At 37.0% G+C, this 14,487-nt stretch overlaps 1 protein-coding gene across 1 annotated transcript in view; it reads right to left on the bottom strand.

The window, feature by feature from the left end:
- DMXL2 (Dmx like 2) overlaps nucleotides 1–14,487 on the bottom strand; it is a 68,656-nt gene that overhangs the window by 1,829 nt on the left and 52,340 nt on the right. The window contains exons 28-45 of the mRNA XM_080394911.1: nucleotides 14,289–14,419; nucleotides 13,371–13,619; nucleotides 12,424–12,462; nucleotides 11,607–11,788; nucleotides 11,118–11,248; nucleotides 10,007–10,092; nucleotides 9,568–9,769; nucleotides 8,420–8,537; nucleotides 7,561–7,623; nucleotides 7,078–7,164; nucleotides 6,857–6,978; nucleotides 5,955–6,093; nucleotides 5,289–5,349; nucleotides 5,075–5,202; nucleotides 3,438–3,515; nucleotides 2,763–2,854; nucleotides 2,122–2,174; nucleotides 791–1,008 (exon numbers count right to left, since the gene is read on the bottom strand). Coding sequence (XP_080251037.1) covers nucleotides 791–1,008; nucleotides 2,122–2,174; nucleotides 2,763–2,854; nucleotides 3,438–3,515; nucleotides 5,075–5,202; nucleotides 5,289–5,349; nucleotides 5,955–6,093; nucleotides 6,857–6,978; nucleotides 7,078–7,164; nucleotides 7,561–7,623; nucleotides 8,420–8,537; nucleotides 9,568–9,769; nucleotides 10,007–10,092; nucleotides 11,118–11,248; nucleotides 11,607–11,788; nucleotides 12,424–12,462; nucleotides 13,371–13,619; nucleotides 14,289–14,419 — 2,179 coding nt within the window. The remainder of the gene's footprint in view (nucleotides 1–790; nucleotides 1,009–2,121; nucleotides 2,175–2,762; nucleotides 2,855–3,437; nucleotides 3,516–5,074; nucleotides 5,203–5,288; nucleotides 5,350–5,954; nucleotides 6,094–6,856; nucleotides 6,979–7,077; nucleotides 7,165–7,560; nucleotides 7,624–8,419; nucleotides 8,538–9,567; nucleotides 9,770–10,006; nucleotides 10,093–11,117; nucleotides 11,249–11,606; nucleotides 11,789–12,423; nucleotides 12,463–13,370; nucleotides 13,620–14,288; nucleotides 14,420–14,487) is intronic.

The raw sequence follows: 14,487 nt of genomic DNA on the forward strand, positions 1-14,487 counted from the left end.
TCTTGTCAGCTTTCCAGCAGCTGGAAAAGCTTTCCTGCTAAGGAATGCTGCTGAGCATAAGCTGTGTAATTAACGAGAGCAGTGGCACGGCTGGCTGAGCTGCCTGCTGTGTCCCTAGTTGCAGGAGCCCCCATCAGGACCGGGCCACAAAGCGTGCAGAGGCACAGAAAGCCCACACAACAGTATGCGGTCTGGCCAAAAGGAAAAAACCTGCTCCCACCTTCTCTCTGCCATCTCCTTCTATTTCTTTCCTTTAGTATTCAGGAAATAAGCCCTTTAAAACACGGACTGTATTTCCGTGTTGGTTTTTTTGGTTGTTGTTCCTTGCTACTGTAACATCTCAGTAGCTGCATGGGGGTACAGTATCAGAGAACAAACAGAACCTGGCGCTACAGAAACTTTACACAATACTGAAGTTGCTGAGCGCCCCCTGCGTTCCAAAGAGAGACAGCCAAAGGCAAAACCAGGACATTTTTAAGAGAGAAAAGTCAAGATTTCAAAATAATGCACTTCAAGTTCAGTCACGTAGCTTTAAAAAGACTGTTTAATCTTTAGCAAAGAACTAAACCTACTTGCTTTAGAAGGGTATTAGTATACTGAAGTTTAAATTATAAACTTTCTACACGTTGTAAGGCAAACATCGCATAGATCAAATGTAGGTTTGGGTTTTTGGGGTTTGTTTTTGTTTTGTTATTGCATTCATCTGGCTATTTACAGCGTGCTGATCAACTGACATCAATATCAGCTGAACGCTCTCCTATATGGCTGAGCGCCTCGAGACCTTCCTTACCTTCATGTTACCTTCTGCTGAGCCCGTGACAAAATAGTCCTCAGAAGGATCCAGTGCAAGGGCCTTAACGGCAGATTCATGCGCTTGGAAGGTGTAAAGGATTTGCCTCTGCCTGATATCAAAGATGCAGACGTATCCCTTCCTGCCTCCAGAAATCAGCAGCTGGTGTTTAGGCGCATACTGAAGTACTGTGGCACCATGATCATGGCAAGTGAAGGCTGAAGAAGAAGGATGTCAGGATTTAATAGATTTGAAACTGTAAGTAGTTTTTGACCTTAAAATTCGCTTCTTCTGCAAATTGTTATCTGAATATTTTCTAACTTGACAGATACGTTCCTTCATTTGGGTAATGTCATATCAGCTGACAGCCTTCTGCTCTCATAAGAGCTACACAGATCTAATGCACAAAGCAAGCATGACAGGCAGTCTTAATTTATTTTATAATACAGGCACATACCTGAATTTCAAAAATTCACCATATTATGTTCAATTAAATTCCCGAGTTAAAAGGATAGCATAGCTACAAATTTAAATTAAGTATTAATTACCTTATAGATATTTACTATATTCTAATTTCCTAACCTGTTTTTCACAGGAGCCCTGACTCAGTCTCTTTAAAATGAGGCTGAACTCCTGTGCAATCTGGTAGTTCTAAAATACAAATCTCAGAATGCACTTGTTGCTTAAAGTCCTGCAGTTGTTTGCACATGTTAAGATAGATGAATTTGCTCTTTTAAAAGCCCAGGATATTATATTTGCATTTATGCATATTTTTCTTTCATAAAGCAACATGCTAGAATTTCGCTTTGTTTTTTTTACATGAAAAAGAAATTATTGAACTTGGTCAAATAGACACAAACATCTTTTCAGGCACCCAGCCCTAAGCCAAGGGCAGCAGACAGAAGGAGTTGCTTCTACTATTACCTACAGCTGCCTCTTCCTCTGTGCTCCAGCAGAGTACTGGATATCTTAAATTCAGTGACAGTTTAAGTGAAAGCCTGCATACCGGTAAGAGTTCAATAATGCAGCCTTAACTGTTCAGCTGTTAATATCTTTTTCAGGATGTATTCAGGTATTTCAGACTTCGTTAATAGTGTTGGAAAACCAGCTTCGTGTATGGTTGACCTCCTTTCTTCATACTTTTCTATAGAGAGCAGACTAACATCATGCTAGAGACTATACACCACGAGTTCTGGTGTAGGCATTAGCATGCAACATGTATTTACAACAGTTGCCCAGTGAAAATTTTTCCCCTTGCCCCAAATGCATACACACACTGTATTTCCTTAGCCAATAAGAAGTAGAGGTTTAATTTTCACTGCAGCACTTACCGTGTATAAGACTGTTACCAGATGAAACCAAAGTGTCCCAGAGGCACACATTCCTGAGGGGAGGGGGGGAAAAGTCATTACAGCCTGTTCCGAAGTGGTTCATGGGGTGACATGAGCTAGAAAGTGTCACATTCTGTGTCAGCGCCTAGACAGCAGGACTGAACAAGGAGGCCCTTGACTCTCTGCAGTCATTGGAGAGCATGTGCAAGGAGTTAAGAGCTTTAATTCCGTGCTTTTTCATGCTTCTTAGCGGAATTATGCTTTCTACCTTTAGGATGTGAACTAATCCTAGGCTGTACCAAGAAATTACAGAAGCTGTTCTTTTCGGAGAAAAAGAATGATCTTGCATTTGCTGAACGTATTTCTCCCCCCAGCAACAGCATCACGTCAGACTAGTGACATTTGGAATACACTTTGAAAAAACTGGTTAACTGTTGACCACTCCTCACAAAAAGTAAATTTGGGAAACAAGAAACGGAAGGAATGATGTTGAAATAAATCATCTGGCAAGTTCAAGCTGTAACAAAGCTCAGAACACTGAGCCTTAAAATGTCAGCCACATGTTAACGCACAAAAGCTAATGAGTTATGGAGGTGAATGGGTAGATTTGGTGAAATTCCTCATTGTTTCTTTAAACACACCTGTTATCATTGGACTGTCCCGATGTAGCAACTAGACTTGAAGAGGTTATAAATGCAAAGTCACTTGTGGTTTTACTGTGGCACTGCCAACTCTGTTAAAAAAACAAACCAAAAAGATGCAATCTTACCAGCTGTAGCCTGCATTAGAAGTTACTATCAGTAACTGCAGTCTTAAATGTTGACAGCCTGACAGGCAATACAGTTTGAAACCTCAGGGAACGGAGCAATGGATTACAAAGCCAGTGCAAAATAAAAAGATACTAAAATAAGAAGTAAACTATAACAAATCCACAACAAAGTGTATCATAACAACCTGAATTTCAAATTAAGCATGGTCTTTCATGTACTGCTAAGAAGCAGCGAAAAGAACTGAAGAATTTGACTGAGTCTTGAGATTGTAAAGTCATCACTGTCAGCTCTGATTTTTAATTTAATCATGGATAATACTGAAGTAGTATTTGTAATTACATTGCAGTTTATGGTTATCATGCAATTAGTTTTCCAAAGACGCATCATTGAAATTCTACAAAGTTGTTTTGATAAAGTATGTCAATGAAAAAGCAGCAAAATCAAAAACATTTCAGTGAAACTCTTACGCTCTTGGCCTGTCTGAAGTCTCAAAGACTTAACTTTCCTCTTTACAAAGAAAAAAAATAAAAATTTCTGTTTACTTACCAGATAGGGCTTAGGATTTGATGTGGTTTGGTTTACTTGCCAGATACTCAGAAATCCTTCACCATCAGCAACACCACACTGCCAGGAACAAACCGCATTCGTTAGCGTAACGTACTGGTTATGGGATGCTTACTTCGTGAGAGTAAACAGCTGACTTCAGGAAAAAACCCACCAAACCACTGACTATCATCAACGAGCATCAGGTATAAAAAAGTAGTTGAAGCCAAGTGAGTTCAGAGCTGATTGTTTAATGATTATTTAATGATTGATTCTCTCCTACATACTTCACTCTTTTCTGGAAATGGAGGCTTTCTAAGTGTGGAAGCTTATCTTTCAAATCCTAACGTCAAATCTAAAGCTCACAGAGGCATTGTTACTCCATGACCCTACTTGATAATGCTTAGTAATGTAAGGTGCGTGACAGCGTGCCATAAACGTGGTAAGAACGATTACGGAAGGACTATGCTGTATCAGGAATGGTAAAACGACTGAGCTTTATTTGTAAACCATAACGCATAACAATTAATACTGTATATTCTATACAGCATATTCTACACCTGTAAGTATTTTAAAAATGTTTTAAGAAATACTTATAATTATTATTTTTTTAATGTTTCCTCCTTTTAGTCAGGTTTCACAAGTCCTGCCTGAGTGACCTCCACATGAAGCAGTGGGGACTATTAGTACATCTTAAGTTCTTGGTTAAAATTGATTCCCCCATGATGTTAAGATTGCAGTATCTCAAAACATAATCAAACCACTAATTTTTAAAAAAAGTTTAAATGAGATTTTATGCTGCCTGAAAATAGGTATGCTGGGAGATACTTTATATTTCAAACTAATTCTAAACTTTGCTGGTTTATAGCTATCTTACAGTCACGGCCAAACTCCTTTAATTCACTTTTTATGGCTTTTAACTATAATGAAGTTAAATAGTTTCTCAGTGAGAAGACCTGCTAAAAAAACAGAATGGGCAACATGAAATACTGAAGAGGTGGGTATTCCTCCCAATTTTCTTCTTTGTCCGCTCTGTTTTCTGCACCTCATATACCTCAGAGAGTCATTTCTGGCCAAATTGTATGGCTCTCTTCTACTCTTTCTGCTCTCCGCTGCACTGGAGTATACTTACATTCTTCAACTAATAGGCTGCATTTTATATATCTGTATCTTCTAGTCATGCATTCTGTCAAAACTTTATCTTGGCCAGAAGACAAAGTATGAAGCACTTCTAGAAGAGCCGTTCCTAGATTGATACAAGTTTGCTTCTACAAAGTAAGTTAGTTCAGTGTGGTTTTTTAATAGGTTTAATTTAAAAAGGTCATCAATTGGATTTGATCAAAATCCAAATCCAAAATCAGAACAGATTTTAGAACAGGGAGAACAAGAAGTCTGAAAATGCAGCAAATGGGATATGGGATAGCAGTGTGAAGCCGACAGAAGAGGAAGGAGAGAATAAGGGTCAGAGTCTTATTACAAAGCTTCCATACGCAGCCGTGATACGATACTGCTTATGCCATCGTTCTGGGACATCTCAGCGGTTGTGTGTGTCACCAGTTAAGCTGTTTGAGAGGTCACAGTGCAACCAAAGATTTCCTTATGAATGAAAGAAAAGGGAAAATCCTAACTGTTGTACTTACCTTATTGCCCTGGGAATTAAAATACATTCTTGTAACCCTAGCGTTCCCAGCCTGCCGGAAGCACACCAGTTGCTGGGGCCTTGTCCACTCAAACATGCGAACGCTACCATCTTGTGCTCCTGTAAGATCTGAGATTATAGGATAGGTGTTCATTAACGCTGCAGTATTTTATAGAAAATTATCTACTCCATACTATTAAGTGTGATTCACTTACAATACTGATGGACTGGATGTGAAGCCATCCTCTTGACGTTATTCAGATTTCTTTTAATAAGCTTCGTATAAAACAAAATTAAAATAATTTGGAAAAAAGACACAAACACACTCTTCAATGTTGTTTACACTACTACACGGTGAATTTCCCCCAATTAAAAAAAGCCTGTTAAGCTAACATTCTTTGTACCTAGTGATGTGTAGTTGCAGTATAGTAACTAAAGCCTGTTTATGAGAGGTTTTTAAACATGAAAGTTCAAATAGTATTAACGTTACCCTCTATTATACAAAGGACTTAAGCACACGTTGGGGTACATACTTCTGATATTAGTCCCAATGTGAGTATTTAAAGTTTGGGATTGTTCCGGTTTTGATTGGCTTGCTTTGTTTTCTTTTGTCCCCAGAAATTCCAGGTCCTACCTCAGAGTTCCCACAATAAAAGAGAAACCCCTGACTTTCCCATTATTGTTTATACCACGATAACTCTATGCCACGATATACAAGGAAATGCTTCGCTTGGCCACCTCTTTGGCTGGGCCTCGGTCATCGTAGGCCTTTTACATCAACACTGACCTAACAGCATGACTAGTGCACACTAGGTCTCTCTACTGACCAATACACTAAACAAGTAACAGTCTCCCGAGCTGCAGGCGACACAAGTACTTACCACACCAGCGCCAGTGCTGGTCTGGCCGCTGCCCAGCCACGGCATAGATGAAGATGGTTGTATTTGATTCACTCCAAAAGAGGGTGCAGTTGACTGAGTGAGCGTTGTGGTAGAACCACGGAAGTCAATATCATCAGAACTGTAAGAGAACAGCAGTGCTCTGCTTTAAACAAACGTTCCTTTGCTACCAACGCTGTTTGCTTATCTCATTATCAAGAGCCTAATGGCAGCACGTAAAGTGATTAGAACAAGACTACAAATTGGTAATTCCTGCACTTACATTGTGCAAACGCTTTCCACGTGCTCCAAAGCGATCAGTATTTAACCTCAACAGGTAAGGTTTAACTGATGATCCCAGCTGTGGTAGAGGGATGTTGAGATCATAAGCTCCCTTGAGAAGAATAGTGTTGGAATATTCCTGACCTGCCTGTCCATACATGTATCTGTTCTGTGCAATGGTGTGTGGTATAGACAAGTGCTTGCTGCAGCCAATACGTTCACAGTTCTGGGCACAATATGGAGGAGGCAGTAATTTGGGTGGTTGCATTATGCAACTAGCACCAACTACTGCAACTAGCCTCAGTGCTGCAGTGATGCAGCTGCAGCGTTTTTAAGGTAGCACGTCTTTTATTAGCTTATGCACCGTGGGATTTTACTTCACTGTGCAGCACAGACATGCACAAAATACTCAAACTCCTCAAAACTGTATTTTCTCCATGAGTAAAACAAAGACAGTAATTGTTCTTTTGCCTTTCCTCACTCTTTCGTAAAACAATCTGAAATCTACTGAAGAGGAGTGATTCACTTTTTTTGTGTGACCCACCTCTGCTTACACAGGTATTGTACATGCAGCCTCACAGCAGAGCAATGCTCTTGAATACAACCACAAAAAACGATCCTACCTTTTAGACTCTCGGTCATATTCTTCTCCAATCCATATAAATGACTGAGCAGCCAGCAGAGCCGAAATATCAAGTTCTTGAACGTCATGCGTAGATGCCAAAACAATTTCATTGCTGTTTGCCTATGCAGCACAAATGGAAAATTTATGCTAACTATAATTAAGATGTTTTTATTACTGTAGTATTTGTACAGTTTCCTTCTTGCAGTATTTGAGGCTTACCTTATTAACTGCAAATGCCATTATCATATCTGATTCTTTGTGAATGATTTTTGCTTTCCCTCCGGGGTAGCCAAGATCTGCTTCAACCTACAAAACATGTATAAGCAATTTCAAGTAGCATGAAAATCCATTTTGTCATAGTATATTCAGACTGCAAAAATCTATACAAAATTCATGCAAGAAAAGTTCAGTGGCCTCAGCATTGTTTAGGAAGCTAAACTTTAGACTTCTCATACTCTTTGGTGTTCTAGAAGCCAAAAGTTATTATTTGAGTGTAAGAAACACAAAGTTGTGTGTGCAATGCTATTTACAAGGTGTTCACTCATCCCAATTATCAGGACATCCGAAGTTAATTCGCTGATTAAAAGCGTGCCACACAGACTACACAGAACACATAGCTTCTGTTAGTCACATTAGAGAAAGAAAAGCCAGTTCCACAGAACTTTTAAGAATGTGCTAGAGGTTTGGGAGAAGGGATACTACCTTGTTTTTGTGATCTTCTGCTACGCAGTTTTGTTTGACCTGCTCCACACGATCTTCTACAGACTACATAACATCACACAGTCACAAACACAAAACACATGCACAAACAAATATAAAAAAAGAATGAAACATTCCAAACTAGATTTTTAAAGGCCACTCTGTCAGTAAATGATGACAAATGTATTTTTAACTTTTTATAAAAGGCACAGAAACTAAGACAGGAATCTAAACAAACTCACTTAAAATGTAATGCCTCCTAGATGAACACAAAATGTATGATAGAGTAAATAAATGGAGGAGTAATACACACACAAACTCCATACTTACAGGAATTCTTAAAGACATTAAATAGTATACTATATTTCCCATGGTACTTATGTGTTGGTTTAAATTTTCAGTTAGAACTCCTTACAGTTGTAACTGGTACAGTTCGTAAAACCCCATATTATATATTACTATATAATATTACTTTTATATGTATATATTACTCATGCATATATACATATACACAAAGTAATAGCTTATTTAAATTTCTTTTTCAATATGACACACAAAAATATTCAAATTTATTTACTTATTACTGTTATTGCAAGTGTTCTGTTTCTATATTAGGACAATATTCAAATATATAAAGGTAAGGTGAGATATGTCTTGCTTAAAAATATTCGGTTAAGTTGGTATTTCAATAAGCAATGTGAAAGTCATGTTGAGTTAAAAAAAAATCCAGATGCTGTTAAATGAAAGAAAGAAAACTGAAATGCCAACAAAAAAAGGGAAGAAAAATTAAAAGAAATACTGAAAAGACTGAGGTACAGTTATAATTGGGTTCTTTTCAAAAAAAGTTACATCCTTTGTTTACCTCACTTTGCTTTCTTTTCTTTGTGAATATATATCTTATGAAAGTCTCCTGAAGAAGTTCTTGCTTCACAAGAAAATGCCAGAGCCTTTTTGCTGGAAGAGCCGAATAATCCTTTGATCTGGATAGAACAAGAAGGGGAAAAAAAAAAAATATGGAAAAAGCGTCAATGTAATTAAAGCTGGACAGAAAAAAAAAGATAACCCACCAAGTTTAAACTCTAATTGTTCAAGTATCAAGAGAATTTTTTTTTTGCATTTTTAAAATTCCACAGTATGTTAATAACTTCCAAGTACTACAGTTTAACCTGCTGACTTGCCTTTATGCCTATATTTGCACTCTAATAAAACTGTTTTTATGTTGGAATTATGCTGGCCCTTCAGAATTTTTCTACATTTTTCTTTCAGTATCCAAAATAATTCACAAATACTTAGCTTATATATGAGACAACTAAAATTCATTGTCTCAGATGTAAGGACAAATATTTTTGAAAGAAACAGTGCATGTTTGTAGGGATATTTTAATAAAACAAAATTCTATAGCAGTATCAATCATGCAAATCCAAAGTCATATATAATGAGCAAACCTGAAGTTGTATTTTAGTATATTTAGAAAAGCAATCTATTTTTCAGCTGAAAACATAGTTCGCTATCTGTGTTTAAAGATACCTGCAAGCACGACATTGGTCTAAACACAGGATGATTGGCTTTACAAGGATCATACTTCAATTTTCTCTCCTCCTCCTGACATCTGCATGTATTATTTTCTTAATTATTTTCTTAATTCTTAATATTCTTTTCTTTTGTTGCTGAGCTAGGGTAGGAGACAGCTGCTACTGGAAGAACAGTCAAAGAGGTTGAATATGGTCTTCCCAGCAGCAGCTATTGCCCTTAATTTGTAGTCCTCGAAGCTCAGCTCTTATTTTCCTTTCTTGCTGCAGTTTTGAAAGGTGCAGCAGAATGAGGAAAGGCTGCTGTGGGAGACAGCTGCATAAGAAGGAACAAAGGGACATGGGAAAGTGGTTTCTGTAAAGCATTGGCTAGACCCAAGATCTAGGCAACCTTCCTTTGGCTGTTTAACTTTAGATGGAAACAGCCTCTAGCGTTTCAATGATTAAAGAACGTGGTTTTGCTAGAAAAACCCACACTTACTTGAATGGTGTGTTTTCAGGTTCAATCATTGCTTTATTGCGGAGAATAGCTGGTCCTGCACCTACGCCAAGGTCACTAGGGTAAGTATTGATGTAGTTCGGTGGTGGGCCTTCAAACTGGTCCATTCTATCTTGAAGAATCTGTTCCCAGTGTTCCAAGTTTTTTATTACAGCAATGCCCAGTGGTGATGTTACAGGCAGATCTAAAGAGAAATATTAACAAACTAAGGCTTAGAGGAAAAAAAAGGATAAATCATTTAAATTACAGTGTGTATAAAAACCCCAGAATAATAGAAACATTAAAAAAAAAAAATCTTGAAAGGAAATGTACTTGTTGGCAATTGTAAGAAATACTGTATTGAATTATTTAAATTTAAAAATGAAAAACTAAGAAAACCACTTATACAGAAAAATAAAATATGAAGCAGAATTTAACATACCAGTGAATTCCAGACCAGCAATGGGAAAGAAATTCTTAACATTGTGCAGAACTAATTTTACCATTGTCAGATGCAGAAGAGCCCAGCTGTATAAAAAGAATAGATCTAGTTGTGTTAAAACAACATTAACAGTTATCTGCACAATATTTTTATCCTTCTACCAAATTCACAGATTAGAGAAACAGTGTAGATGCTTCACTGAGATTTACCAGACCCATAAAGCTACTTATATCTCAACTATGCAACATAAGGGTGCCTCTGAGGGCACCTTGCTGCAACAGATGGCATCCCCTTTCCTCTTTTACAAATCCCACACTATTGTACTCTTCCCCCAGATAAAAGAGTGTGTGTGCAGGGGCCTCTGCAAGACCGAGAATTAAGTACAAGCCCCCTGAAACACCTCCTGAAATTCTCCATGAAATCACGATGAATATAGATGAGACAATTACTTGAGTTTGGCATTCATGGCAGAAGCTTCCACACTGAGAGTCTCACAGATGTTAAAGATACAAATCCTGTACAGTAAAGCTGTCCGAACTAATGAAAGGCCTGAAGAACACAAGAGAGCCATCATTTTTCTCCATTATTACAATGCTGAGATTATCCACATTATTTCATTTTATCTTGTAATATTTGCTCTTTTATGTGTTCTATTTAATCTGGCCCTCATTCAAAGACTAAAGACCATGCTTGAATCATCAGCCTAAACCATCATTCTAGAGCTGGCATTGTGGTACCTACCTCATGTTCTTAAAAATGTCTTAAAAATGCAGATAGGGATTTTTTGTGTTTTTCCCCTCACCAAAAAAAGTGAACCAAACAGCCTTGACTTCCTAATCCTGTTTGTTGGTTTGTGTTTGTTTGGTGGGGTTTTTTTGTGGTGGTTTTTTTTGTTGTTTTTGTTTTTTTTCCTTTGGCAAGTAAATGGGGAACTGTTACTGTGATGAGAATTTGTCACTTCCATAATCCCACTACCACAAATACTTACATCCACAGTTCTAAAATTATTTTATTTAATCTGGACAGTGCAGAGGATCTGTATTTTCTTTAATTTGGAAGCAAAGGTAAGCACATAACAAAGTATTCTAAAATAGTGGAAATTTCTGCTAACCTGTAAGAATTGGCATCTTTGTGTTCCTGGATCTGTATATCAGAGAGGAAAGCATCATCTTCTTCCTCATCACTGTGAATGCTTTCATCAGAATCATATATAACACCGCTGTCTGATAAAGGAAGAAATGGCTGCAACGCAAAATAAAAGCCTGCTATAAAAGCAATTTTCTGATATTTTAATATTCAACTCTTACTTTAGTTATCACTGTCACAGAGCTTAAATGACAACAACTTAACCTATAAATAAGTTTCCCTAAAACATAAAAAAGTAGAAAAGGGAAAAAGCGTTAATCCCTGTTATGGGCAAGAGACATGTTTTGTAAGTAATAGGCTTGTAGGCTCTTCATCTTTTATTACAAGGGTAATATTCTGCAGCTCACTACAAAAACCCTCCAAATTTTCACATTATTTTTGTCGTCCTTTAAAAGTTAACAGAGAAGAAATATGCTTTTAGGAACTTTTATGAGAATCATCCATTTTCAATTACCTTTGCCATAAAATAGTCCCACATGCTGAGTTCTGGGGGGATAAACTTTTCTTTGTAAGAGGGTCTCTCTGCCGGTACAGGTGGTGGTACGGTGCTATCCTTTACTGGTCTTCCTGGCACTAGCATCCTCATGTTAAACCGACGGCGATGTTTATCCATTTCTTCTGATGGAAGAGGTGGTGCTAAATTCAAGTAATTTCAAAAGCTGATACTAATATTGCATCTTTAGAAGCGGTGGCCGCATTTTATGATTGAAGCAACTAAAACTGTTGTTACTGGTACTAATTTCTACTGGTTCAGAAATCAAAGCCAGCCTAAATAAAGTAAGTGTAATCATACAAAAGTTCACATGATAAATTCAGTAACGATGGCATTTATACATTGGATAAATCATGAGAAATACATTTTATTGTCTGGATTAAAAGCTACATCCCCTAAGAACTTAAGTAAAAAGCTTTTAGCTGAAAAATGTCTCTAGAAAAAAATTAAGAAATTTTGTTGAGAAATAAAAATAATAGATACAATTTCACTAACTGTAAACTGCACAAGTAGCAGTAGTTACTTAAAATATAAACCAAGGACCTCTCTAGTGAAGAAAATTTGAAATTAGACAACTGAAGTCTATTTTAAAAGTGTTACAATTTAAAATGTCTTAATAGTTATCAAAATATTAATGGGGAATTTGTTTTTCAAAGTGTTATTGGCAAAGCAACACTGGAGATCACACTTACTTTATTACAATGGAACTAGGTATTTAAAAACTTTTTTTAAAAAAAGCCACTACTAACATTCATCTACACTGCAAGTTTTTACAAACCTTCATTACCATCCTCTGAAACATCAGAAGCTGTAGCAGCTTGCAGGTTAAAGGAAAACAGAATACATCTCAAATGAAGACATGACTTTATATAACATTATTCTTATTAACATCTTGTGAAAATAACTGCCTTAAATGAGTTTAAGTTATTCCATGAATGACAAATATCTGTTGTGCATACTTATTCGGTGCATTGCCTCATTACTGTTTTGTTTTATATTCCTGGTATAGAACATCTGATTTTTGCATATATTTCAAGCCTATCATTGTTTCCAAAGTCTGTGTGGCAGGATTTTCAGTATTGTTGCAGTGTTAAGTCTATGACAAATGGTTGTCCTTGCCTTTGCCTCCAGAGGCTGAATTCAATCTTCACTTGTGCTTTTCCTCATGCAGTATATTAAGGCACGCTCATCTGTCTTTGCAAAATTCCTGGGTTTAGTTGGAGCTTACATATGCATGAACCATTCTTCTGACAGAGAAGGTTGATATGTCTGCTCTGTGGTCTTATGCAAGGTGAAATCATGTCTTGCAATAAAAATTGGTTTCAGAAATACTGTTTCACCATTACTGCAGTCGTTAAACAGTAACGGTGACCCCTCACATGCAGAAACCCATAGGTATTAACACTGATTTATATAATCTATTTTTTCACTAAAAATTATGACTTAAAGTTCTGAAAAGTGTTATAAGTAAGCATCTAAAGGTAATATTAGCAATATAACTACAGTTTTCATGGCAAATTAAAAATGTGCAGTTGTCCTTTGTAACGGCACCCAGCAAGACTAATATTTTTTCTGCTTTTTAATTAACGTAAGTTTTCTTGCTAGTAGATATTTAAATTCTGCTTGCTTGGGTTTTGTCTATAAAAGGAAGGAAATCCCTTCTGCTACATTGCTAAAAGGTATAAAAGGCAAATCACTTAGTATGACCTTTAGAGAACAAAGTACCTGGAATGTTTTCCGACTGTCTTCTAGGTTTTACAAGAAGTTTCACTCCTCCACCAAAAACTGCAGCCCACATTCGACTGTTCAAAGGGTGGGCTGCTAGTCGAAATAATTCATTACATGAATTTGTTGCAAGGGCATGTATAAGGAGACTCAGGTAGACAGCTACAACGGCTTCACAAAGCAGGATGTTTAACTTGGGTTGATCTTCATCCTGAGCTGAACTTAAGAGATTTATAAGTGAACTCACACCTGCAAAGAGGAAAGAGGAAAAGTTCTGTGTTGAATGAGTAGGAGTACAAATGGAGAGGGAAAAAAAAAAAAAAAAGGAAATGTTTCACCTCTACGCTTTATGTTAAACATATACTACTAATAGCCACGTGACTTTTATTCAGGTGAAGTATACTATTAGTATTTTTCCTAAAATCATACAGATCAAAATTAAAAAGCACCTTCTTGGGCGTGGGACTTCTGCATCGTAACTCTCTGCAAATACAATGGGCGGTTCAGTTTGCCTGTGAAATTCCTGCATTGTTTCCACAGCCGACCGCAAAATACTAATTTATGCTCATAGATTGGGAGCAGTTGTTTTGGTGGCTGCACCAAGCACAGATGTCAGAGTACTGCAGAAACACCCAACAGAAATAGCTTTGCTAGGTGGTGAGGCAGATTGGAGGAAAACATTTTAGAATGACAAATTATCAGCTTATTGAGTTTATCCTAAAGGTCACGGTCTCTTCTTCCAGCAAGATATTTGCCATATAGGAAGTTTATCGTTTTGATACATGAAAAAGTTAAAGGCTATTATTAATTTGAGAATTAAATCAGAAACACTTATCCATCACTGATCATCCATCGTATTACAGGACAGTGAAATAATTTTGAGATGTGGTGCTAAAAGTAACCTTATTTTTGTCTCACCAGGCCACTGAGCAGGAGATGAGTTTGGAGTTGCATGCTCCTCAATACTTTCTGTCCTCAGTCTGCGTCGATCACTCAAAAGCAGTCCTTGATAAACCATCCCTGTAAACTGATTTGCTTCTGTTTGACTGCTAAATACAAATTAATATATTTTTCTGATGAGAATCTATTTTAGAATATTTTTGTAATAAAGTATTAG

The sequence above is a fragment of the Falco punctatus genome (assembly GCF_963210335.1).
Source record: "Falco punctatus genome assembly, chromosome: 7".
In the NCBI taxonomy this organism is placed as follows: Eukaryota; Metazoa; Chordata; class Aves; order Falconiformes; family Falconidae; genus Falco; species Falco punctatus.